Source organism: Oreochromis niloticus, linkage group LG2 (genome assembly GCF_001858045.2).
Source record: "Oreochromis niloticus isolate F11D_XX linkage group LG2, O_niloticus_UMD_NMBU, whole genome shotgun sequence".
Taxonomy (NCBI): Eukaryota; Metazoa; Chordata; class Actinopteri; order Cichliformes; family Cichlidae; genus Oreochromis; species Oreochromis niloticus.
In genome coordinates this window covers 24,524,259-24,551,018 of record NC_031966.2, presented here as the reverse complement: position 1 = coordinate 24,551,018, position 26,760 = coordinate 24,524,259, and the positions used below count along the sequence as shown (strand labels likewise).

General features: G+C 37.3%; 3 protein-coding genes across 6 annotated transcripts in view; all 3 read right to left on the bottom strand.

Annotated features, from left to right (window-relative positions):
- Positions 1–17,352, bottom strand: part of LOC102077186 (uncharacterized) — a 146,448-nt gene extending 129,096 nt beyond the window's left edge. Inside the window, exons 1-2 of the mRNA XM_025911995.1 lie at positions 17,285–17,352; positions 15,902–16,609 (exon numbers count right to left, since the gene is read on the bottom strand). Coding sequence (XP_025767780.1) covers positions 15,902–16,609; positions 17,285–17,333 — 757 coding nt within the window. The 5' untranslated portion in view covers positions 17,334–17,352. The remainder of the gene's footprint in view (positions 1–15,901; positions 16,610–17,284) is intronic.
- Positions 2,827–5,091, bottom strand: LOC102076833 (hepatocyte cell adhesion molecule-like). 2 transcript variants are annotated; one of them, XM_005467697.4, is made up of 5 exons: positions 4,945–5,091; positions 4,201–4,524; positions 3,807–4,064; positions 3,399–3,518; positions 2,827–3,125 (listed from the first exon to the last, which is right to left on the bottom strand). In XM_005467697.4, the coding sequence occupies exons 1-5, from the start codon at positions 4,991–4,993 to the stop codon at positions 3,010–3,012; spliced, it is 867 nt and encodes a 288-aa protein (XP_005467754.1). In that variant the 5' UTR covers positions 4,994–5,091; the 3' UTR covers positions 2,827–3,009. The 2 variants fall into 2 exon arrangements, with proteins under 2 accessions (XP_005467754.1, XP_025767825.1); XM_025912040.1 differs by having other exon boundaries at positions 2,827–3,122.
- Positions 17,353–18,723: 1,371 nt separating the features above from the next.
- On the bottom strand, positions 18,724–21,017 carry LOC109204810 (hepatocyte cell adhesion molecule-like). Of its 3 annotated transcripts, none has more exons than XM_025912048.1 (5): positions 20,854–21,017; positions 20,282–20,602; positions 19,809–20,066; positions 19,422–19,559; positions 18,724–19,051 (listed from the first exon to the last, which is right to left on the bottom strand). In XM_025912048.1, the coding sequence occupies exons 1-5, from the start codon at positions 20,900–20,902 to the stop codon at positions 18,972–18,974; spliced, it is 846 nt and encodes a 281-aa protein (XP_025767833.1). In that variant the 5' UTR covers positions 20,903–21,017; the 3' UTR covers positions 18,724–18,971. The 3 variants fall into 3 exon arrangements, with proteins under 3 accessions (XP_025767833.1, XP_025767835.1, XP_025767836.1); XM_025912050.1 differs by having other exon boundaries at positions 18,724–19,048; XM_025912051.1 differs by having other exon boundaries at positions 19,422–19,526.
- Between the last annotated feature and the right edge of the window lie 5,743 nt (positions 21,018–26,760).

Here is a 26,760-nt window from a genome sequence, read left to right as displayed (position 1 = left end):
TGTTGTTGGCGCATTTTCAGGAGGACGCTGCTAATAAAGTTACACAATTACACAGTGAATTTGCATTTATTATTATATTTACAAAATACCACAGTTTTTGTCTTGATTGTGTCATTTTATTTTGCCGTACTTATTCACGACACCTTAAAGGCCGGTCCGTGAAAATATTGTCTGACATTAAATTGGTCTGTGGCACGAAAAATGTTGGGGGCTGTTACTTTGAATGTTTTTAATGCTCTGCTTTCTGTAAGGATGTTTTTTTTCTCATGCACTGACATAATTACACCTTTTGACCCATGGTCCGAAACACTCTCCTTTTGCAGTCTCTGACCAGTGAGATGTGTGGAGATGTTCCTGCAAATCAGAATATTTTCCAATCAATTCCAATTTGTTCTCAAACTCACTCCTGCTGCATCCTATCTGTTACTGTTCATATTCTCAGACTTTTTTCTTATCGTTTCGTCATTCCAAACATCCACTAAATTACAAAATCATCTGCTCTGCCACTGCTTTTAAAAAAATACTGAAAACAATTCCGTTCCATTGTATTTACATATCACCAAATCGCAACAAAACACCTATAACTTACGGTGGCACTGAGAGGCCAAACTGAGTGCAACTTAAGAAAACACCAGCAATAAGAAAAATGCTGCAAAAGCACACAAAACACAATGGAAATGTGAAAAACGACAACAGAAATAGGAAGAAAAAAAACAGAAATAGATCCTTAGAAAACAGAACCAGCTTCACCCCTGATCAGACCTGCACACTGTTAGGCCTCTGCCTCTTCACCACATATTCTAAATACAATGAAGGTTAATACAGACACAAACATGAATGTGCCATGGGCTCTCCATTGTCACCCACCGCAGCCAAACCTTACATAGAAGAAATGGAAAGTAAGAGCTTTTGACTCTTTCATAAGGACAACACCTTGCCACTGGTAAAGATAAGTGGATGACACCTGGGTCAAAGAAGTAGAAACCTTTACTGCTCGCATCAGCTCAGTGGATAGAAAAGTCCACCAGGGAAGAGACAAAAGATAATAGTTTGTCATTTCTGGAGTGTGCTGTGTGCATTGAAGAGGATGGAAATGCAATCAGGACCTGCTGTTATGGAATGCACTCTTCTCCCCTTCTTTAACTCTACAGGCCTGACTGGAGGGCAAGAGGTGGTTGCCATGGCAATGGGAGTGTTGCTTGCAAAACGGTCATGTCTATATAAGGAGATGTGCAAAGGTAGAAACACGAGCCAATATCAGACCTAAAGCAACCCTCCAACTTTTTGACCAATCATGTGAACGTTCTGTTTTTACCCCATCTTCCTCTTTTTTGCTCACGTAAGTTTAAACAGTGTCATGCAATATCACCCATGTGGTTTAAAGGAAAATGATGCTATAATAAACATAATATAAATTAAATGACATTAACACTAAGGCTACGTTCACACTGCAGGTCTCAATGCTCAATTCCGATTTTTTGATCAAATCCGATTTTTTTGTCTGCTTGTTCACACTAAAATGCGACAGCAAACGCGCTCTAGTGTGAACCCTCAAAACAGCCCGCTTGTGCAAAAGAAGACGTCACACACAACGCGCTCTGTTTAGACCCAGAGCAAACAGTATTGTTTGACTGATGGTCCTTAATATAAAGACTTCAGACTTTACGTTTCCCAATTTTTGCTTTAAGTTATTGTTAGGTCTAATTGTTGAATGTTGCCATTGTGTTTCTTAAATTTGTACAGTCTTAGTTCAAGCAGTATTATCAAAGCCATTCCTTTGATCCTGAGCACCTCTAACCACTTTGTGCTGGGGGAGGTTTTACTGTAGATACATCCTATCTGAAAGATCTGTTTCTTGTGTCGTAAGCTTCCTGCTTTTACGACCCTTTGGTCAGCAGGAGGTCTCACACACACACACACACATTCCTACTTACATATAAAGGTTCACACACATATACATACAATGCCTTAGAACCATGTGGGCGTTGCTTGCTGTGTTTTGTGTGAACTGTCTCTCAATAAAAGGCAGCAGGAGGAGGCCATCGGGGGGGTCATTTTCGTGCTGGACACAGATGAGGCCTCCCTTGCGCAAGTAATCGATCGATCGCTGACTGTCTTGTTTTCTTTCATGATGAATAAGTCTCTAGAACTAGCGGGGTTTGTGGGAACAGACCCAACAGTTATTTTGTTATTTACATAATAATGTAAATAACCTAATAATGATCCTTATTGCTGTTTTAGAGGAGCGGTGCTTCAAAGGATAGTTGCAGATTTCTGTCAGATTCTGCAGAATTTGTATACAGTACAAATAAAATGTTCACCTTGAGCTACATTACCTACCAGTCATCTCTAACCTCTCGCAACCTGAACAAAAGGCAATGAGAAATACATGCCTAACTCTTTTCCTACAGTAATAATCTGACCATCCTCTTCTCTTGTAGGTGCAGGATTTTTTTTTGTTGAGAAAAAGACCTAAATAGCATTGCTATGTAAAATAAATATCTACTGTGACGCATAGGCACTGCTTTCTAATTCCTACTGGAAGTCAAAGTTTTCTCGCCTGGATCTTCCTACCACCTGGCTTCTAAGTTACTGTAAGAACAAATAAGCGGACAAGATATTCAGCATTTGACAGTGCTCAAATCTATAATACTCTGTGTAGGTTCTCAGTCATCAGGGTCATTGTAATCTAGGGAGACTGGAAAGAAAAGAGACTGGACTTGTTCAAGTTTCGTCTGCTGAGAACCTTCTTCAGTTTAAAAACATTTACAGTATTTGCAATTAAACACAAACACGATTCTATGACTTGGTGAATTTATGTTGTGTTATATTACAGAAATACAAATGAAGCACAGAAAATCAGTATTCATACGTTTTGATGGTTTATATTTTTCTGATAGGAAATCACGCGAAAAGACATTTATGCATTTTGACATCACTGATTTTTTGGGAATGTTGACATATAAACATGCCTGTTCAATCACAATCCTGTTCAGAGTGATGAGATCACTATGAAAACTTGACTTGGCCATACAACACCTCTTCTCCTCCTTCATCCACTGGCTTGCCCTGCTGCTGCATGACCCTGACATCAGCATACATTACTTCTTGGTCTTCTTTCTCTGCTGAGAAGCAAGTTGAAATTAACATCATAACATATTTTCCATTCAGACAGTATAGGAAATCACAAAGACTGGAGACAGAAGTTTGTCTGATTCAGACCAGTTAGTGTCCTCATTAACAACATCTACAGATTTGACTGAAATATGATGAAAGCATCAAAAAGCTCTTGGAAAGAAAGAAAAGAAATACTTTAAAAGAGCAAAAGCAAAAATTATTCTGTATATTTAAAAAAGAGCAAAAAGAAAAATAAGTGGAGTAAAAAGTAAGTTATGTACCTTTTTTTGTTGATTTGTTCTTTTGTTTTTTCCTCTGAACACAGACAAGTGCTACACCCACAACTAATAAAATGAGCAGTGCTGAAACCACACCACCGATCAGTGGCAAAAAATCTGCTTCTAAAATTAAACACGACAAAATAAACAAGTCAACAAACATGTTTGGGGGGGGGGAGAATGTAAAAGAATATAAAACAACAACCTCAATTAAACCACTTCATTAAACTTGGACTTCATTTATTAATGTACAATCAGGTATTTGATTAAAGGCTGTGATATTAGTCTCCCATTAATCGAGGTGCAATCAATGAAAATGAAGCATATGAATAAACAAGAAGATGATACATGAAAGATGTACAAAGTGACCAAGTGACCATTATCAGAGTTTATTAATAATCTCTTACTGACCACAGGTAGCTATCCACTGTTCTTTGGAGACATCACTGACGTTGTTCCTGACTGAGCAGACCAGATGTCCTGAGACGTGCTGTTTCAGAGTGATGTTGTTAGTCTTGTTATTTCCAGAAAGGAGCTCAGCATCTGTCAGTGTGCGTCCATCCAGAGTCCAGCTGTACTGAGGACTGTCCCCTCCCTCAGAGGAGCAGGACACCCTCATCTCTCCCTGGGACAGACACTCAGAGACCAGCAGGACAGAGGACACAGGAGCTGAGAGAAACACACACAGATGACTTTTGGTACTATAACAGGATCTTGATCTTTCTTTGTAGTTTTCAGTGAAGAACTGCGAAGGCACAAAATACATGTATCTGAAATTTTGTGAAACAACAAGGGAAAACATTACCTTGAATAAACAACTGTAAAGTCCATACGCCTAATGATCTTCCATTTGAATCAAAAGTTTGAAGGGTATAATTATCACTGTCATTCCTGTTTAGGTTATTGATCCTAAATGTTGCATTGGTGGGAATAAAGAGAGATCTATGTTCTGCGACATTACGAATAACTGTATTATTTTTGACATCTAGTAGTACATTTACTGAATTCCTTGACAGCGTATATCTTGGAATTTCTAAGCTATGGTTCATCAGTTGGATGTCCACAGTTCTTCCCAAAGCTTCATAACACTGAGTCCCATTCTGTCTGCCATTACAGTAGGTTTCCACACCTGTAAATAATGATAATGATAATCATCATCATCATCAAGTAAAGCAAAAATATCACCAGTGTGAGCGTTCGGTCTCTACTACTGTGGCAACATTATATAGTTTAATCAACTGTAATGACTGCATTTGTTTTAGGTGCATATGTATGTAAATTAGATCACAACATTTGATGTTATTATTATTACAAGACACCAAACAATGTCATTAAAACAATTTGGTTCAACATTCAAATTATATTCACAAACTGAGACTGTATTCAGCAGATCTGAATTTTTATTTTTTCAGTACCTCACTGTTTCAAATGCTTCATCCATAAGAATATTATCAGACTTATTTCACTGACTGTACTGGATCCTGTGGCTGCAAAACATGTTATTGATTTTAAAATGAAGTATTAATGCAGGAAAAGTTGAACAGCTCACCATGAGAAACTCCACACATCATCAACAACAGTCCAACTACAGCTTCCATGTCTGCTCACTGCTGATTCAAGCAGCAGCTGTCAGACCTTTACTCTCAAAAACAAACGTGTTTTACTCTGCAGTGTGTCCTGTTAGCCTCAGAGGAGAATGTGTGCAAACACTGGCATCAGGTTTTACTGAAGTTCTGGGGTTTTTTCATATACTGAGAGAAAACAAGGAAGTGACATCAATTGTTCTTCCTCTTTTTAGCTTTCAAGAAAATAGAACTAATGGACTGTGAAGAAAAGAATGAAACATTTAACATTTATTTTGAAAGACATTTTGAGACTGACAGCGTAAGTTCCTGAGAGCCCTATGTTATTAAAAGGAAATTTAGTTTAGATGACAAAATATGCATACATTTTATTGTTTTTTCAATATATTTATTCAATAAAAAATTTCTGCCACAAAAAACAGGTGAGTCGACATGCTAAACTCTTATTAATTTCATATGTAAAAAAAAATAATTTACAGAAAAATATATATGCAAAAATATAATTAGTACAACTACAAAATAGTTGAGTTTTTGTTTGGTAACAAGCTTGGTAACACTGAGGTCTGACCTAAACTTTACATCACGTTCACTTTCCCACTCTGTCAAGCTGATTGTGACATCACTGTTCTAGTCTAATCATCTTTCTCGCACCTGTTCAGACCAATCTGCCTTCACTCCATGTACTTTAAATTTCACTGCTCATCTGTCATTCTCCTTTGCGGATGCTTTTATGCAACCCACCTCTTCTCTGTCTTCTCCATCCCATGTTACTCAGGTTCCATTCATCTTCATCTCCACCACTAGCATCTAGACTCCAGCGGTTCCTGTCCTAATCCCTGTCACCACTGGGACTCTGTTCTGCCTCAATGGTCATCGGATATAATCACCAAATACCTCAACTGAATTCTGTATATAAATAAGTCATGTTCAATTCCTTTTAATGATCTCTCCTTATCAAGCTCTTATGTGCATTTACTGATTATATACACATACATGTGCTTATACGTACCAAGAGTTTAGACATAAAAGCTCACTCTTGTCGTACAGAATAATAATACTTCTTCAGACTTTATTGTTGACCAATTCTTTGCCTTCTCTTAGACTTTATAGTCAGCAGTATTGTAAATAATTTCACTGTGTTTTTATTCTTTTTTTATATAATCCCAAAACACAAGCTATACCATCTCATAAGGCTTTACTCAATATGATCTCACAGCATTAGAGAAATCCACCAGTAACAAATGTCCATACTAAATAGTACAGACCAGGTTAAATAGTTGCCATATTGTCTCCATGACAGCCACTTAAATTTATTGTGATAGAGATAGTGATAATACTGATAGACCTATTTGTATCTGTGATCACTTCACAGTGATCAAACTGAAATGTTCAAAAAGGAAGATCTGTAGTCACACTAGTTACACATCTGTCCACATCTTCAGACAGAGCTGTTTCCCATGTTTTTAGTTATGGAGTTAACTAAAAAAACCTTGCACACACCTTTATGCAACCAACCTCCTCCCCATCTCGCCTCTCCCTCGTCACTCAGGCTCCATCCAACCCTCATTTTCAACCAGCATCTTGACTCCCGGGGTCTTGCCCTAATCCCTGTCACCAGTGGGATTCCAGTCTGTTGTGAATGCCCATTGAGGTCTAACCACGAAATACTTAAAATTAAATTGTGCACAACAATAAATTGTGTTCAGTTCATTCTAATGATCTCTCCTCATTGAAATGTATTAGAATCACTTCCAAACCAATAACAATCTTAAGTCATGTTTTCTTTTTAAAAAGCTGTTTTGTTTATGAAATTGCTGATTTAATTTTGCTTTGTCATCACTGAAAGGAAGTAGAGTCCTATTTTCTCATTAGCGGAAGTGTACATAGAAGGTGATGAAATACCTCTATTCACACTGCTGTTGTTTTCACACTTGTCTAAACCTCGTGTTTTTTCTTTGTGATGATCCTTTGAACATCACAAAGAAAAAACATGCTAGCTTAAATTTCTCACAATACCTTCCTCTTCTTTGCTCTGGGAAGATTAAACAATGTTATTCAACACCCGACATGTGCAATTTAAAGAAATATGATGTCGGAATAATAGACTTTGACTGATTAAACTGGCTTCTATCGTACTGTAAGTACAAATAAGCTGACATGATATTCAATGTTTGACATTGCTCAAATCTATAATATTCTAGCATGTTTTTTGACATTTTATAATTTAGTGCTATACAAAGGGGGGGGGGGTGTCTTGTTTTTTACACTGTAAAAACCTTATGCAGTGAAAAAAGCAAATAACATGAAATCCTATGTGCTATCTTCCACATTTACCTTTGTCATGCTCAAGTGAAATTAAAAGACTTCTCCAACCTTTATTGTATCACAGCTTCAACAGAAGACAAGTACAGAAAACATTCACAGTATTTGTGTAACACAGTGCTTTTAATTAAACCTAGAGACAATCTAAGACTGGGGGAATTTTCCCCCGTTATAATAAAAAAGTGCAGTGAAAGCAAAAAAAAAAAAAGGTATTCATGAGATTTGATGATGTGTATTTCTCTGATAGGAAAAAGGTGAAAGCTTCACTTGGTTACTTCACTGGCCCTCTTTTCTCCACTTGCTTCCTCTGCTGCTACATGACAATGACATCATTTCTTCATAGTCATTTTGTTCTACTGAGGAAAAGTAAGATAAAAATTAACATCAGTGAGTCCATCTATCCGCTTCCGTGGGGCGCTGGAGCCTATCCCAGCTGTCATAGGCCGAGAGGCGGGGTAGACCCTGGACAGGTCGCCACTCTGTCGCAGGGTTAACACACAGGGACAGACAACCATTCGTGCTCACATTCACACCTATGGGCAATTTGGATTAATTAATTAACCCCACAAACCTCCTGTCTTTGGGTGGAAGGAAGCCGGAGGACCCGGGGAGAACATGCAAACTCCACACAGAAAGACCCCAGGCTGATGGTGGAATTGATGACCGCTACACAGACAAATAAGAAAATTACCACCTCTGAGATGACACCACCGATCACTGGCAAAAAAAAAAGCAGTGGCAAAACACCTGCAGATACCAGCAGGTCAGAGGACACAGGAGCTGAGAGAAACACACTCAGATGAGTTTTGTTATCATTACCAGTGAAGAAGAGAGAAAACGAGGGAGAGGGAAACAGCTCTTTATTGTCATTGCACAGTCATACTTGGTACAATAGTACAATGAAATTGTCAGCACTAAACACAACAAAACACAACATATATTGTATACATTACCAAAACAACGTGAAATGTATCTATTAATGTCATCATTTCCCATCAGGGAAGAAATTACTTTTACTGGCCCACGCACGGGGCGATCCGCGATAACTCGCTAACAGAGATCTGCTGTGTTAATGCGGCTATGGCGTTAATGTCATTTTAACGAGATTAATGCTGACAGCACTAGTATTTACAGATGAATATATATGCAAATATATAATATAATATAATTAGTATTACTAAAAAATAAGAGTTTCTTTTATGAAGCTTGGTAACACACTATTATATACAGATACATGTTGAGACCAGTTTTCTCATGCTTCACTCATGTATGTTAGTTTGAAGAGGAAAAAGAAAAACTTCCACCGATGTGAAAAGATATACCAAAAATTTAGTCCACATCTTGCAAATCTTCTTACAGAAGTAATCAGGATTAACTTATCCTCAACAAAAAAACTTACTACGGTAGGAAAACAGTTGGCAAATGTATCCATGGTTTTACTTAACCAAGCCACCACAGCAATAAAATAATTTTAGTTCAATAATAACCATGCATTTACTTGTTAAATTATTAATTACACAAAACAAGTTTAACAACATATATAAATACTAAAGTATATGAACTATATTGACTTGGCTCTCACACATATATACAGATACATACAGATATTATGTAGCAAAAGTGTGCTACATGATACTATGCATTTGTGGTAAACAATAATAACTCTGCTTCAGACTTTAATGTTGATTAGTTATACGTTTGTTGCCTTTTTAGACTTTGCATTCTGTAGTATTGTAAATAATTAAAACATCTTTTAATTTCATTTTATTTATGTAGTCACAAGTCTTTGCTCACTAAGGCCTCACAGCAACTATTCAGGCTGTACAGTTTGTTCATACTTGTCAGTAAGTCATCCTTTTTGTTTGTAATGTTCCTGTTCTGAGGCTAACTTTAATTTCTCACGCCATCTTCCTCTTCTTTGCTTTTTTAGGGGTAGACGTCACCCAACACTGGCCATTTATGACATAAAGAAACATGATGCTGGATTAATAGAATTTGACTGTGTGTGTTAAACTGCCTACTAGTTTACAGTCAGTAGAAAAGGGCTGACAGTATGTTCAACATTTGGCCGTGCTCAAAGCTAGAATATCCTAACGTTATTTATGACATGATAGAGTACTAGAGTTTGGACACGCCTTCTCATTTAATATTTTTTCTTTATTTTCGTGACTATTTGCATTGTAGATTCTCACTGAAGGCATCAAAACTATCAATGAACACATATGGAATTATGTAGTAAACAATTACTGCTTTGCATACTCTTGGCATTCACTCGATGAGCTTTATGAGGCAGTCACTTGAAATAGTTATGATTCGGTCATCGTCATGTCAGTTTGGTGTGATGAGATAACTGTGAAAACTTGGCTTGGCTATACAACACCTCTTCTCCTCCTTCATGCACCGGGTGCATGAACCTAACATCAGCATACATTACTTCCTGGTCTCCTCTGCAGAGAAGCAAGATAACATCATAACATATTTTCCATTCCAGACAGGAAAGCATAAAGACTGGAGACAGAGTGAAATGAGTAAAATTGTGGCCATAATTCACAAAAAAACTGATTTTTATCTTTAGACTTCACAGACTTGGATGGATTTTTTTACCTTTGCACAGAGCTATTTTGTTTTTCATTGTCATGTTAAAGCTAGCAAATTAGCTAACAAATTTAGCTCAAATATAATGAAGAGATCATGAAACCGTTACCAAGAAAGCTCTAAGGTTTTTTAAACAAATGCAAAGGACAAAAATATTTTTGTATATCTATTAAAAGTACAGTACAGATCTGTGTTGTATTATCTCCTCGACTACTACTTGCAGTGTTTTTCATAAAGAGAGTAAAACCTTTTCTGGTCATTTGAAAAAACATAACAAAATCGAGGAAACGACTACAAATTTTTTAAACACTTCAATGCTATAATAAGTTTTAAAAACTTAAAGGTAAAATCCGGCATACTGTGTTTTAATGTGTTATTAACAGACTTACCTAAAATATGTTAAGAACATTTATAGCCAAAAATTCCTCAATAAAAAGTTTTATGCATTTACTTTTCTTCTTCCTATAAAATGTGCTTGCAGTGATGGCTGCCATGTTCCTTGATAAAAAAAAAAAAAAACTAAAGTTCACAGAGCCCCACCCCTTCACATTTGGTATCATTGGAAAGCCCTAAATGTCCTCTGTAGATACCAAAAGGAGGTAATTCTGTAGTATGCAGTGGATGGTGGATTCAGGTTTAGAAATGTCCTGTACAGAGGACAAATTTGCATTGCTGCTAGTCAGGAGGGTATTTATCTGCGACACCTTAAAGGCCGGTCCATGAAAATATTGTCGGACATAAACCGGTCCGTGGCGCAAAAAAGGTCGGGGACTGCAGTCTTATTTCATTCTACACTGCCGAATCTGTATCCTCCATCTAGTGTTTTAATTTACATGTCTTTAAGATTATGATTAATTTTAGATTTGTAGTTCACAAACACTTCTTATTTTCATCTCCGTAATATTAACCGCCTTCATCCTTCACTTACTCCAGGCAGTACCACCATACTTGTCAATGCTCTTCTCATATCTAATTTAGATTAGTGTAATTCTCTTCTCTGTGGTCTACCTCATAAATCTCTCCATAAACTGCAGTTAGTTCAAAATTCAGCTGCTAGTATTATATCCAGAATTAGATCTACTGAACATATAACACCTGTTCTTAAACAGCTCCATTGGCTTCCAGTTCAAGTATCAATGAAGAACTACATGAGAAAAGCTGAACAGCTCAGTATGAGTCCAAACTGCATCAGTAACAGTTCAACTACAGCTTCCACGTCTGCTTGCTGCTCACTGCTGATCCAGTCAAAACAAATGTGTGTGCAGGGGATAATGTGGAGGGATAATGCTGGTGTCACTGTTCTGTTGTGGAAACCTTCCCACAAATTCACCCTCATCTTCACTCTCTACATCTGTGTCCTGCTGTAGTAGACTTTGTTGAACTTCACCTCCCTTTTGTCTCAGGCTTCTATTTCTTTTGTTTTGCTCGTATCAGTATGGTCTTGCCACAGGTAGGCTGTCACATGGAGCAACCAACCAGTCTGATAGAAGCAGGAGGACGATTAGGATAGCAATGACAAGAAAAAAGCACTCCGGGTGCCTTTTATACCAAATATTCCTGGCCTCCTACCTAAAAGGATGCCATGTTTTGGCGAGTCCATGTTTATTTCCCTATACATTTTCCCTATGTAACAACCCATGTCAGGTTCAGGAGAATTTGGACACTGTGTGATCTTCACTGGGTTTGAGGAGCACTCACAATCTCTTTCTTTGTTAGCATTTTCCTCATATATTCCGCTAAAGTGATCTCTCTCTGGCAGAAAGCTTTGGGGTGGTCTGCCATACATCTTTTCCAAAAGTGTGAGTCATTTAGCATTTGGTGTCACATGCATGCATAACATGGCTAAGGGTAGACCATTTATCCAATACTCTGCTGTTTCCGTGATAATGTTTTAGATTTTAGTATTCCATTGTCTTCCTACCAATCCAATGGATTAGGGTGTGATAGGCAAATCCCATAATGCAGTGCAACACCTGCCTTACTGAACGATAGGCAACCTGCATCACTCCTGCATGTATTACATCAGATCAATCAAGTGTACAACCCTAATTTGTACTTTTGTAAAAATCACTCTCTTGTACTAGCTTATTTGTGTATGAACACTTTACTGTGATCAGATTAAATTGTATTACAATCACTTCTAGACTCCTCACAGTGTTATTCTGTGCAACAATTTAAAATTGTTTCATGTATGAATTTGCTGATTTGATGTTGCGTTGTCATTCACACAAAGCAGACTTGCATGCACAAAGTGGTAAAACGGATACATCGACATTTTACTGCTGTTTCAACACTCGCCCAGACATCACGCCTTTTCTTTGTGAAGTTCCTTATCTGAAGTTAACCTAAATTTCTCACCCCAGTTTCCTGTAAGTTTAAACAGTGTCACCCATGTGTGGTTTAAAGAAACATGATACCATAACTGTTACCTGGAGCTACATTACCTACCAGTCATCTCCATAACCTCTCGCAACCTGAACACAAGGCAATGGAGAAATACTGTACATGCCTAACTCTTTACCTAAACAGATAATCATCACCCATCCTGCCATTACAGAGAGGGACGACGCTCCCATCCAGCTGGAGCAGCACCAGGTCAGAGCCACACTGCGCAGAGTCAACGCGAGGAAAGCAGCTGGTCCTGACGGTGTAGCCGGTAGAGTGCTTAAAGCATGTGCAGACCAACTAGCAGAGGTTTTCACCACCATCTTCAACCTCTCACTGCTACAGTCTGTAGTACCATCCTGCCTTAAGTCAGCCACCATCGTTCCAGTGCCCAAGAAGAACACAGTGAGCTGCTTGAATGACTATCGTCCAGTTGCTTTAACACCCATAATTGCCAAATGTTTCGAACAGCTCATCATGTCACACATTAAAGCTGCCATCCCTGCAAACCTCGATCCACACCAGTTTGCATACAGGGCAAACAGGTCGACAGAGGATGCCATAATAACAGCTCTTCACACAGCCCTCACACACCTGGACTGTAGTAACACCTATGTGAGAATGCTATTTGTGGACTTCAGCTCTGCCTTCAATACAGTTCAACCCCACAAACTGGTTAATAAACTAAGCAACTTAGGACTCAGCAGCTCACTGTGCAGCTGGATACTGGACTTCCTGAGCAACAGACCCCAGAACGTAAGAATGGGAGAGCACACCTCCTCCACCCTCATTCTGAATGTGGGTGTCCCACAGGGGTGTGTCCTCAGTCCCCTCTTATACTCACTTTTCACCCATGACTGTTCACCAATCCACACCAGTAACACCATTATAAAATTTGCTGATGACACCACTGTCATAGGACTGATCGACAACAACGATGATTCAGCCTACAGAGAGGAGGTTCAGCATCTGAAGCAATGGTGTGACGACAACAACCTGCATCTGAACACAGCCAAGACCAAGGAGATGGTAATCGACTTCAGAAGAACAAAGCGATCTGAGCACTCTACCCTCTACATTGATGGGGAGGAGGTAGAAAGGGTAGAAAGCTTTAAGTTCCTCGGAGTCCACATCTCGGCCGACCTTACCTGGTCCACAAACATCTCCCACCAGGTAGGGAAAGCACAACAAAGGCTGTACTTCCTCAGGAAACTACGTCAGGCCCAATTACCCCAAAGACTGCTAGTAAACTTCTACCGCTCCACCATTGAGAGCCTTCTGACTTACTGCTGCACACTCTGGTTCAACTGCTGCACTGCGGAGGACAAGAGGAAACTGCAGCGGGTGGTGAGGGCAGCAGAGCGGGCAATCGGCACTTCACTAACTCCCCTCAGAGATATCTATACTGGCAGACTTCAGCAGAAAGCCAGTATCATCATCAAAGACCCCTCACACCCTGGACACTCACTTTTTTCCCCCCTTCCCTCTGGTAAACGCTACAGGTCCATCAGGTCGAAGACAAACAGACTCAACAGAAGTTTTTACCCACAGGCTGTCAAACATGCCCCACCTCCACCCTGATTGGAGGATAACTGCACTGCCAACACTCATGGACATTACACCTTATTTATAAATCGTATTTCTGTTTATACTTCAATGCAAACAACACCCCTACCTCTTTAAACTGTATTTATTATAACATTATTTAGTATAGTTCCAACAGCACCCCCCACCCCCACTCAATGTGCAATATCATCCCCCCGCCACACACTCAATGTGCAATATCACTGATCACACTGCACCTCTCAATGCACCTGCTAGTTAGATGGCATGTATGTGTATGTATATAGATGTAAGCGTGTATGTGGAAATATGTGTGTGTATGCATGTACGGATGCAAATATGTATATATACATATATGTATGTATGTGCGTGTATGTTTGCAGGTGTATGTATAACTTGTACATATCTTTCTTGTGTAAATGTAAATTTGTCATTGTGTAAATACTTACGCTATTGTGTACTTCACACACATGGAGAGATGCCAAACTGCCTTTCACTGTTCTTGTAACAGTGACAATAAAAAGCTATTCTATTCTATTCTATTCTATAATCTGACCACCCTTTTCTCCTGTAAGTGTAGGATTGTTCTTTGTTGAGAAAAAGGCTTGGAATTGGTGCTATATAAAGAAATATCATCTGGATTTTATTTAAATAAATGAGGTGAAGTGTCTTTGTTTGTCTTTGTAACTCATGAAATACAATGTGTTCTCTTTGTCTGTGTCTTCAGTGTATGTGAATCTGTGGACATCAGGATATTTTATCACTGTTCAAAGTTTTTTCTGATTTGAATTTCATACAAAAGTTCAGTCTTTTTATTTTTATGATTTCCATTTAAAGGATTATTCACTTTCACTTTTACTGAGTTAAAAACAAGTCAAGTTCAAATGAAAAGCGAAAGACTTATAAAGAAGAAAGAATTATAGAAGAATTTGTGCTATAAGACATTTAACAGTAATAAAATGCAAAAAACATTCACAGCATTTGCAATTAAAGACAAGACAATCCTATGACTTGGTGAATTAATGCCCTTTTATAAGACAGAGATGCAGACGAAGCAAAGAAAATCAGTATTCAAAAGTTTTGATGGTTTATATTTTTTCTGATAGGATATCAAAAGACGTTTATGCATTTTGACATCACTTCCTCCCTCTATGGGCCTTAAGTGGTGCAGTCTGTGTATAAGCACTGACCACTTAAATCACCTGACTTTTTTGGATGATGACATACAAACAATCATCCTGTTCAGTGTCATGAGATCACTGCGAAAACTTGACTTGGCCATACAACACCTCTTCTCCTCCTTCATCCACTTTTTTCCCCTGCTGCTGCACGACCCTAACATCAGCATACATTACTTCCTGGTCTTCTTCCTTTGCAGAGAAGCAACATTAGCATGATAACATATTTCCATTCAGACACTACAGGAAAGAACAAAGACTGGTGACAGAGTAAAACAGTTTGTCTGATTCAGACCAGTTAGCGTGCTTATTAACAACATCCACAGATTTGACTGAAATATGACGAAAGGATGAAAAAAACGCTTAGAAAGAAAAAAAATACTTTAAAAAGAGCAAAAGCAACAATTATTCTGTTTATTTACAAAAAGAGCAAAAAAAAAACCAATAATATGAGTTAAGTGATTAAAAAGTAAGTTATACCTCTTTTTTGCTTGGTTTGTTGTTTGTTTTTTTCCTCTGAACACAGATAACTGCTACACCTACAAGTAATAACATGACCAGTGCTGAAACCACACCACCGATCAGTGGCAAAGTACCTGCTTCTAAAATAAAGCACAACAAAACAAACAAGTCAACAAACATGTTTTTGGAAAAAAGAATACAATAGGAGAAAAAACACTTAGTCCACTTCATTAAACTTGGTCTTCATTTATTAATGTATGATCAGGCATTTGATTCAAGGATGTGATATTAGTCTCCCATTAATTCAGGTTCAGTCAATGAAAATAAAGCAAATGCAGAAACAAGAAAATGATACATGAATGATGTACAAAGTGACCAAGTGACCATTATCAGAGTTTATTAATAATCCCTCACTCACCACAGGTAGATATCCTCTCCTCTTTGGAGACATCACTGATGTTGTTCCTGACTGAGCAGGCCAGATGTCCTGAGACGTGCTGTTTCACAGTGATGTTGTTAGTCTTGTTATTTCCAGGAAGGAGCTCAGCATCTGTCAGTGTGCGTCCATCCAGAGTCCAGCTGTACTGAGGACTGTCCCCTCCCTCAGAGGAGCAGGACACCCTCCTCTCTCCCTGGGACAGACACTCAGAGACCAGCAGGACAGAGGACACAGGAGCTGAGAGAAACACACACAGATGAGTTTTGGTACTATAAAAGGATCTTGATTTTTCTTTGTAGTCTTCAATTAAGAACTGCGAAAGCAAAAGTACATGTATTTGATATTTTGTGAGACAACAAGGGACAAAATTACCTTGAGTAAACAACCGTAGAGTCGCACAGACCTGATAATCTGAACAAAAGAATTGAAGGGTATAATTACCACTATCATTCTTGTTGAGATTATTGATCCTAAATGTTACATTACTGCGAACAAAGAGCAGCCTATGTTCTGTGACATTACGAAGAACTCTATTATTTTTGACATCTAGTATTTTTACTGAATTTCTGAACAGCTGATATCTGGGTATTTCTAAGATTTGGCTCATCAGTTGGATCTTCACAGTTCCTCCCAAAGCTCCATAACATTGGGTCCCATTCTGTCTGCCATCACAGTAAGTTTCCACACCTGTAAATAATAATAATAATCAGATAAAGCAAAAAAAAAATCACCTGTTTGAGTGTTCAGTTTCTACTATTATGGCAACATTTGCAAATTTTTCCATAAAACAGAAATAGAGGTTTTGTGGTAACTGTGTCTGTCTGTGGCAGTTCACATTATCTAAAGAAGCATTTATATGCACGGAGATAAGCATTACACATGTCACACACAGCAGCCAGTAATCTTCCCCAAATAGAGTCAGTGTCTTTTATAAAGAACAAAAACAGGATGAAACAAATACTTAATTGAACTTTCCATCTTTAATCCTATTTTATAATCAATATTATTTTTATATAGTTTAATAAGCTCAACTGTCATAACTGTATTTAATTTAGGTGCATATTTATATAAATTACATCACAACATTTGAAATTATTGTTATTACAAAACACCAAACCGTTTCATTAAAAACAGTTTAGTTCAAAGTTTAAATTCTATTCACAAACTGCGACAAAAAAAAAAACTGAGTTTTTATCTGAATTTTTATTTTTACAGCATTTCCCTGTTACAAATGCTTCATCCATAAGAATAATATCAGACTTATTTCACTGATTGTACTGGATGTCATGGGTGCAAAACATGCTATTGATTTTAAAATGAAGTATTAATGCAGGACTACATGAGAAAAGTTGAACAACTCACCATGAGAAACTCCACACATCATCAGCAACAGTCCAACCCAAGATGCCATTTCTGCTCACTGCTGATCCAATCAACTTTACTTTACTGAAGTTCTGCTTTTTTTTTTTTTTCATTTACTGAGAGAAAAGGGGGAGGTGACATCAGTTGTTTTTCTGCTTTTTACCTTTCAAGAAAGTTGAATTAGTGCTTGAAGGACTGGGAAGAACAGAACAAAACATTTAACTTTTATTTTGAAAGAAATTTTGACGCTGACAGCTTAAGTCTCTGAGAGGTATGTTCATGTATTAAAAAGAAATGATAAGTTACAGAAATAAGTTCAATCACAAAATAAACATCAATTTAATTGTGGTTTATATTATTCATCTTTAAACACAAAGTAAAAACAATAATTTTTCAACTTCTGCCACACAAAACAGGTCAGTCAGCATGATGACCTCTTCATAATTTCATATCAAAAAATAAATTTACAGAACAAAAATATAATTAGTACAGCTTCAAAATAGTTGAGTTTCTTTTATAAAGGTTGGTAACAGAACAAAGCTTATGCACAAGTTCAATAAGGAACATCTGTAGTCATACATCTGTCTGATTCCCAGGTGTTGGTGTCCAATCTTTAGCTTTACTCACTTCCCCTTTTCCCTCTGTCAAGTTGATTGGGACATCACTGGTCTAATCCAGTCATGTTTTTGCCAGGCTTCACCTCATGTACTTTAAATTTCACTTCTCATCCCTCGCAGATGCCTTCATGCAACCAACCTCCTCCCCATCTCCGCCTCTTGATCGTCACTCAGGCTCCATCCAAGCCTCCATCTTCATCTCCAACACCAGCATCTAGACTCTGATCTCTTCTTATTGAAATCTATAAGCAGCACTTCTAAACCCATGACTGTCTTAACTCGTGTTTTCTTAAAAAAAACAAAAAAAAGTCACATTTTGATTATGAAATTGCTGATTTGATTTTGCTTTGTCATCACTGAAAGGAAGTAGAGTCCTATCTTCTCATTAGCAGAAGTGTACGTAAGAAGGTGATGAAATATGTATATTATATATATTCATGTTGTTGTTGTTTTCACACTTGTCTAAACCTCTTGCTTTTTCTTTGTGATGTTCCTTTTCTATAACTAGCTTAAATGTCTCACACCAACTTCCTTTTTTTTGCTCTAGTAAGATGAAAAAAATGTCATCCAACACTGTGCATGTGCGATTTAGACTTTGACTGATTAAAGTAGTTTCTATCTTACTGTAAATACAAATAAGCTGACATGATAATCAACATTTGACATTGCTCACATCAATAATATTATTGCATGTTTTTTGATTTTTTATGATTTAGTGCTATACAAAGAAATATGATCTGAATTTTATTTAGATAAATGAGGTGACGTTGCTTTTTTACACTGTAAAACTTTTGCGCAATAAAAAAAACAAATAGCATGAAATACAATGACTCAAAAACCTTTATTGTATCACAGCTTCAAGAGAAGACAAGTACAGAAAACATTCACAGTATTTGTGTAACACAGTGCTTTTAATTAAACCTAGAGACAATCTAAGACTGGGGGAATTTTCCCCCGTTATAATAAAAAAGTGCAGTGAAAGCAACAACAACAAAAGAAGACAATATTCACGAGATTTGATGATGTGTATTTCTCTGATAGGAAAAAGGCGAAACCTTTACTTGGTTACTTCACCGGCCCTCTTTTCTCCACTTGCTTCCTCTGCTGCTACATGACAATGACATCATTTCTTCATAGTCATTTTGTACTACTGAGGAAAAGTAGGATAAAATTCACATCAGTGAGTCATTAACATGAAACTTAGCTAATAGTTTGACTTTTTGTAAACCTGTTTTCCTTATAGACTAAAAAAATAGCATTTACTGTCATGAATGTTGTGAAAATTACAATAAAGGACAAAGACCGGAGACAGTGTGAAATAGCTTGTCTGTTTCTGAACATCAGAATCTTTGGACAGAGCTGTTTCCCCATGTTTTTAGTTATTGAGTTAAAGCTAGCTGGTTAGCCATACCCACCAGTTAACCTAAAATATGATGAAAGGATCAAAAAAAACTCTTTTCTTCAAAAAGAAAATATATAATGATAACCTGAGTGAAGTATGGTAAAGCAAGGTTTTTTACCTTTGTGTTTTGTGGACTTATTGTTTGGTTTTCTTCTCTGAGTACAGATGACCGCTACACCGACAAATAAGAAAATGACCACCGCTGAGATGACACCACCGATCACTGGCAAAAAAACCAGTGGCAAAAGACCTGCTCCTAAAATAAACACACCAAAACAAACAATTCAACAAACACACGTTTTTATGAAGAAAGACAATAAAAGAAGGAAGACCATTAAAGTTGGTCTTTACATTTTTTTAATGTATGATCAGTCATCACTGCTGAGGGTTTGATTAAAAGATGTGATATTAGTGTCACACTGATTGAGGTGGAATCCATCAAAATGAAGTGTATGAACAAAGAAAGTTATCATTATCAGCGTTTATTATATATGTTCTCACTCACCACAGGTAGATATCTTCTGTTCTTTGGAGACATTACTGACGTTGTTCCTGACTGAGCAGACCAGACATCCTGAGACGTGCTGTTTCAGAGTGATGATGTTAGTTTCATTGTTTACAGAAAGGAGCTCAGCATCTGTCAGTGTGCGTCCATCCAGAGTCCAGCTGTACTGAGGACTGTCCCCTCCCTCAGAGGAGCAGGACACCCTCCTCTCTCCCTGGGACAGACACTCAGAGACCAGCAGGACAGAGGACACAGGAGCTGAGAGAAACACACACAGATGAGTTTTGTTATCGTTTCCAGTGAAGAAGAGAGAAAACGAGGGCGAGGGAAACAGCACTTTATTGTCATTTCACAGTCATACTTAGTACAATAGTACAACAAAATTGTCAGCACTAGACACAACAAAACACAACATGGTAAACTTCAGAGTGGAAGAAAAATATATCAACAAAATATATCAGGGAAGAAATTACCTTGAATAAACAACTGTAAAGTCCACTCGCCTGATGTTCTTCCATCTGAATTAAAGGTTTGAAGGGTATAACTACCACTGTCATTCCTTTTCAGATTACTAAGCCTAAATGTTCCATTACCTGGAAAAATTAGACATCTCTGTTCTTTGATTTTAGTAATAACATTTTTCTTTTTCACATCTAGTATTTTTAATGAATTCTTTGACAATTGGTATCGAGGTATTTCTGAGGTGCTGTCCATCAGCTGGATGTTCACAGTTCCTCCCAAAGCTCCATAACACTGAGCTCCATCCTGTCTGCCATCACAGTAAGTTTCCACACCTGTAAATAAAAAAGTCAATAAAAGTAAAATTGCCACCAGTTTATGTGTTTAGCCCGTTAACATTTTGTTAGATAAATCTGAGTCCGTCTGTCTCGGGTCAGACTATGTAAAGACACATTTATTGACATGTAGATAACGTTACACAGGTCTTCAACTGAAACACAGCCAGGGTTCAGGTAACAATCTTTCCCAGTCACAGTGACTGTCTTTTATTAATGCAGGACTACATGAGAAAAGTTGAACAGCTCACCATGAGACACTCCGCACATCATCAACAACAGTCCAACTACAGCTTCCATGTCTCCTCACTGTTGATCCAATCAGCAGCTGTCAAACTTTTTCCCTCAAAACCAAACGTGTGTGTTTTACTCTGAACAGACTGCAGTCCGTTTGTTCTGTCCTGTCGATCAGCCTCTAAAGAGAATGTGTGAAAACGTTGGTGTCAGGTTTACTGAAGTTCTGGTTATCTTCTCATATACTGAGAGGTGGAAAACAAGTGACATCAGTTGTTCTTCCTCTTTTTAGCTTTCAAGAAAATAGAATTAATGTGTCAAGGACTGGGAATGGTTCCTCTTTTAAAAAGAAAAGATCCATTACAGAAATCTGTTTCAATAACAAAATAAGCATGGGATAAATTGTGGCTTATATTTTTTATCTTTAAACACAAAGTACAAATAATAATAATTAATCCTAAACTTTTGCCAAATGAAACAGGTCAGTCAGCATCTTGAAAAAATGTTTTTACAGATGAATGTATATGCAAATATATAATTATTACTAGTAAAAAATAAGTTTCTTTTATAAAGCTTGGAAACACACTGTTATATACAGATACATATATACAGATATTATGTAGCAAAAGTGTGCTACATGATACTATGCATTTGTGGTAAACAATAATAATTCTGCTTCAGACTTTAATGTTGATTAGTTATACGTTTGTTGCCTTTTTAGACTTTGCATTCTGTAGTATTGTAAATAATTAAAATATCTTTTAATTTCATTTTATTTATGTAGTCACAAGTCTTTGCTCACTAAGGCCTCACAGCAACTATTCAGGCTGTACAGTTTTTTCATACTTGTCAGTACATCATCCTTTTTGTTTGTAATGTTCCTGTTGTGAGGCTAACTTTAATTTCTCACGCCATCTTCCTCTTCTTTGCTTTTTTAGGGGTAGATGTCACCCAACACTGCCCATTTATGACATAAAGAAACATGATGCTGGATTAATAGAATTTGACTGTGTGTGTTAAACTGCCTACTAGTTTACAGTCAGTAGAAAAGGGCTGACAGTATGTTCAACATTTGGCCGTGCTCAAAGCTAGAATATCCTAACATTATTTATGACATGATAGAGTACTCGAGTTTGGACACGCCTTCTCATTTAATATTTTTTCTTTATTTTCGTGACTATTTGCATTGTAGATTCTGACTGAAGGCATCAAAACTATCAATGAACACATATGGAATTATGTAGTAAACAATTATTGCTTTGCGTACTCTTGGCATTCACTCGATGAGCTTTATGAAGCAGTCACTTGAAATAGTTATGATTCGGTCATTGTCATGTCAGTTTGGTGTGATGAGATAACTGTGAAAACTTGGCTTGGCTATACAACACCTCTTCTCCTCCTTCACGCACCGGCAATGTTCCCTCTAATTTTTCATGTGTCTGAGCGAACACACAAACTCCCTGAGCGATCCCTTGGACCACTGTGAGCGACATCAGACATGTGCACTGTGGTCACGCCAGCATCTAATCCATCCAAGTTACATGGTTTATTACAATAATCAAATTACCGCATTTACTTTTATGTTAGACTACTTTTAATTAACTGCTTTAGCACTTACAATGAAAATTTAAAAAATCTTGTTCATGACCTGTGTAGTATGTTAACACTATTGGAAGTAAAAATAACTTTAACTCCAATTTTGAAAACACAACTTTTTCTTTTTTTTCTTCATAAAGCTCTGACTTGTATTATGAGTCTGAGTCTGTGGTCTGGGAGAGAGTCCTATAACTCTCTGTCTGCAAAATACAGTATATAATGACCAATGCTGGGCAATTAATTATATAGTTACTACTTCAAAAAAGTAACTCAGTTTGGCAAACAACAAAGTTTTTTGCAGCTATTTTTTTTTTTTAATGCAGCCAAGGCGTTTTTAAATAAACATTTCAAACTATTTACAGAACAATCAGCTGTTCTGCATCAAATCTGATGCCACACAAATTATTTGTGCCACTCCAAAAAATAATTTCTGTCCACTATGAGATAAAGGAGAACACCAGCCTGATACCTGCAGGCGTGACAACAGGAGATGTATCACTCCTGTAACACCTTTAACATTCAGCAGCCGCCTCAATGTTCTGACACACCAACAAAACTATTGACTACACTACACACTAACTACACAAGATTTGCGCTAAACGTGCAAATCTCTCACATCTCAGAACACCGCCGTCACTCCTAAAACTTCCCCCCGTTTCTTAACAACTAGATGCCACGTTGCCATATCATTTTTTGGTCGACATGGTACTTTTTTCGACCAATAGGAAAGGATGGGGGGTGTTTTGGTTTCGTCTTTGCTCACAGGCGGAGAGTGCTTTCCAGCGTTTTCCTTATAAAACGCCGTTTTTACCGTTTCTTCCCGCAGTAAATATAAACAACGATAGTATTCAGGAAGAAAACCAAACATTGCATATATTTTTATCATAACTCTGGTTTTACGTGGCCTATCAACACAATTTAAAAACTGGTATAAAGTCCACACTTTTTCCGTCAATTGTTCCGTCTGTCCTGCTCACATCTCCAATGGTTGTACACGTTGTCATTAATGTGGCTTCACTGCACATCAGCCACGCCGCTTTGCCAGCTAAAACACTGGTGTCGGCACATAAGGACGCTGTCATAGCCTGTCAACGACGTTGATTGGCTGCGTATATACGAATGTGAATCACATTATTGGCTGGACTATAGGATAAGGTGGCATCGTTCTAATCCCATACAGGAGCAGCCAGTCACTTACTGACCAACACTGCAAAACAGAATTGTTAAAGTTTTAATTTTAATTTCAATTCAGGTTAGATTTTTTTTGTGCGCAACCCAGATTTTCTGTGCGCAGAGACCGTGCCAGCAGTGCGCAATTGCGCACGTGCGCAGCTTAGAGGGAACATTGTGCACCGGGTGCATGAACCTAACATCAGCATACATTACTTCCTGGTCTCCTCTGCAGAGAAGCAAGATAACATCATAACATATTTTCCATTCCAGACAGGAAAGCATAAAGACTGGAGTAGACTAAACTAGACTTCACAGACTTAAATTGATTTTTTTACATTTGCACAGAACTATTTTGTTTTTCATTGTCATGTTAAAGCTAGCAAGTTAGCTAGCAAATTTAGCTGAAATATGATGAAAAGATCAAGAAACATTTAGCAAGAAAATATTTTTGTATATGTATAAAAAGTACAGTACAGACCAGTGTTGTATTACCTCCTCGACAACTACTTGTAATGTTTTTCATAAAGAGAATAATAATAACAATGATAATATCCTGTCATTAGTTTGGGATCTGGGTGCATCACATGTTAACTATGTATCAGCTCTCTTGTTCTGACTTATTTCAAAGACTGAAATGTACTGCCAATATTTTGAGACTCATCACAGTTTGAGCCATGCATCAGTTTAAAAAAATGTTCAGGAGGTTTTGTTTGTGAAACTGATGATATGAAGTTGCTTTGTCATTCACAGCTTCACAAAGTGGGAAAGGAAGTAAATTCATATCTTCTTAATTGCAGAAGTGGACATACTGGGTGATAAAGTACATTCACACAGTGCTGGTGTTTCACACTTGTCACACTTTTCTGAAGCTAAGCAAAATTTCTCATATGAGCCTCCTCTCATTTGATTTCCTCTGGTTCAGTTACTTCACCCAATACTGCTGCTGTTTTTGCCACAGTTAGTTGTTGTTAGCCTCTGTTAAGTGCTTTTAGCCAGTGTTAGGGAAACTTTACTTGAAGTCGATCTAACATTACTGGACACTTAGCAAATAGACTTTCATACAATGTGAGAAATCAGGTGGCAAAATGTTGGCTTATAACCAGAGGTTATTGTTCAGCAGACTTGATCTCAGCTGTCCTGAGATTGGAGGATAGCACATCTAATGCTGACAATAAGAAACATTGACAATATTAGGAATAAATTAGTATGTTTATAAATTTTGTCCTGTGTTATAGTCCTGCAAAAGCCCAGAAGATGAGGTTTAAGGTGAGGAACAAGCAGTCTGGATGGCGTGTCTTCATGTTTTCACTGCTTTAGTGAAAGGGACCCATTCTCAGATGATAAAACATAAAGGTATGATCCTTCATATGTTATGTTTGAAGGTGCAGACACAAATTAAAATTTGCCTTGAGTTCTCTTCCTTTGGCACGCTACGTAGCCACATGCATAAAGGTGATTAGGCAATATCCATCTCAGCCACTGGATTCAAGGTGGCAGGGCAACAAATCAGCCTGCTTGTATTTAAGTAGTTTTAATGGACAAATTCTTCACAAAGATACATCGGTTTGTTGCTGTGTTTGCTCCTGCAAGCATTATTGTATTCAAACATGTGCATGTCTTTTTTAGACACAATTTCATTTATCTACAAGCAACAGTAATACCTCTGTAAACCAGTAGAGGGAAACGTTACACCTCTTTATACTGATGATGAATTTTGTTCACTTCTCACTCACTTGTTCACTCTTTTTCTGACAACGTTGGTTTTTTTACTCAGTTGTATATAGTATTTGTATTCTATTTTATTCTGTTGTATACAGTATAGTATTTTATTTTATTCTATTCTATTGTGTACATTTGTGTACAGTATCTTTTTCTTATTCTTATCCTATTCGAGTGTTTTTCTAATTTTTGCTATCTAACTTTGCACTGTTCACTTTCTGCTGTAACAAAACAAATAATAAAGGTTATCTTATCTTATCTTAATTTAGTTAAAGGCTTTAAATCATTACTGTTTGTATTGATGGCAGCAGCAAACACAAAACTAGTGTAGAAATAAGGATCAGTTTTAACTTGATAGTTAAAAAAGTGAAGTTGCCTTCACCTACTTCCCTTAGTTTTGTTCAAATGGTTTTGTTTTTTGTATTTTTAGAGTTTCCAATAAGATGCTTCTAAAATACTGGCATGAATGAAATACTTATTTTCATCACATCCTATTTTTTTGACCTACAGAAGTGTGTGAAAAGCACTTCTAAATTCTTTACAATTTGCTGGAAAAACTGGAAATAAAGGTAGCAGAAAAAGCAAAATAAAAATTGCAACATTCTAACATCAGTGCATACATTTAAGTTGTATAACCACCTTAAATCTTCAACCCAGCCTGAGGTCATATTTCTGCACAGGGTTGTTGTTGTTTGGAGTCTCTAACACTCCCTGAGTCCAGGAGAAGCTGAGCAGAGGTTCCTCTCCATGCCTCAGCCTGACCACCTGTTTCTCATCAGCCTTATTTACAACCTGCATTTAAGGACCCACTTGAGCTTGAGCAAATCTGCCAGATTGTCTGTTTCCTTAGAGGAAACAGACATACACATTACAAACATTACAAACACACTGTTAAAGTGTAGGTGTAAAAAAAAAAAATTTAAAAAGCTAAATATAACAATGTAGTAAATTAATTATAAAACGACATCTAGCTCAGTTCAACTTTTAGAAAACAAAGGAATGAATAATACATGTTTATCTAATATATAAGTTTGTCAAAAACTGTACAAAAAATATTTGTGAATAAAACTGAGGAATTTTTAACTCTTGTTTTTCATTAAAAAACAGATGACAGTACAACTAGCAAAATTATCAACAATTGCTAAGTAAACCAGCAATCATGTCTTCTTTATGCAATATCACATCCAATAGTCACGTATCTGATTGTGATAAAGCTGAGTGGTCATTGCTGTTGTAGCTTAAGTAGTAATAGCAGCTTAAGAAAATTGATCTTTGTCATCGTTTAGTGTGTTAACACAGTCAGCAACAGCTTCCAACAGCATCCTGTTAGCGATGAACTTCAGAGGAGGATGTGTGAAAACTTTGACCAAGAGTAGCATTATTATGTGCATCACACTTCTTTCTCTGAAAGTGAAAAAAGCAGTTTTCCCTTTGCT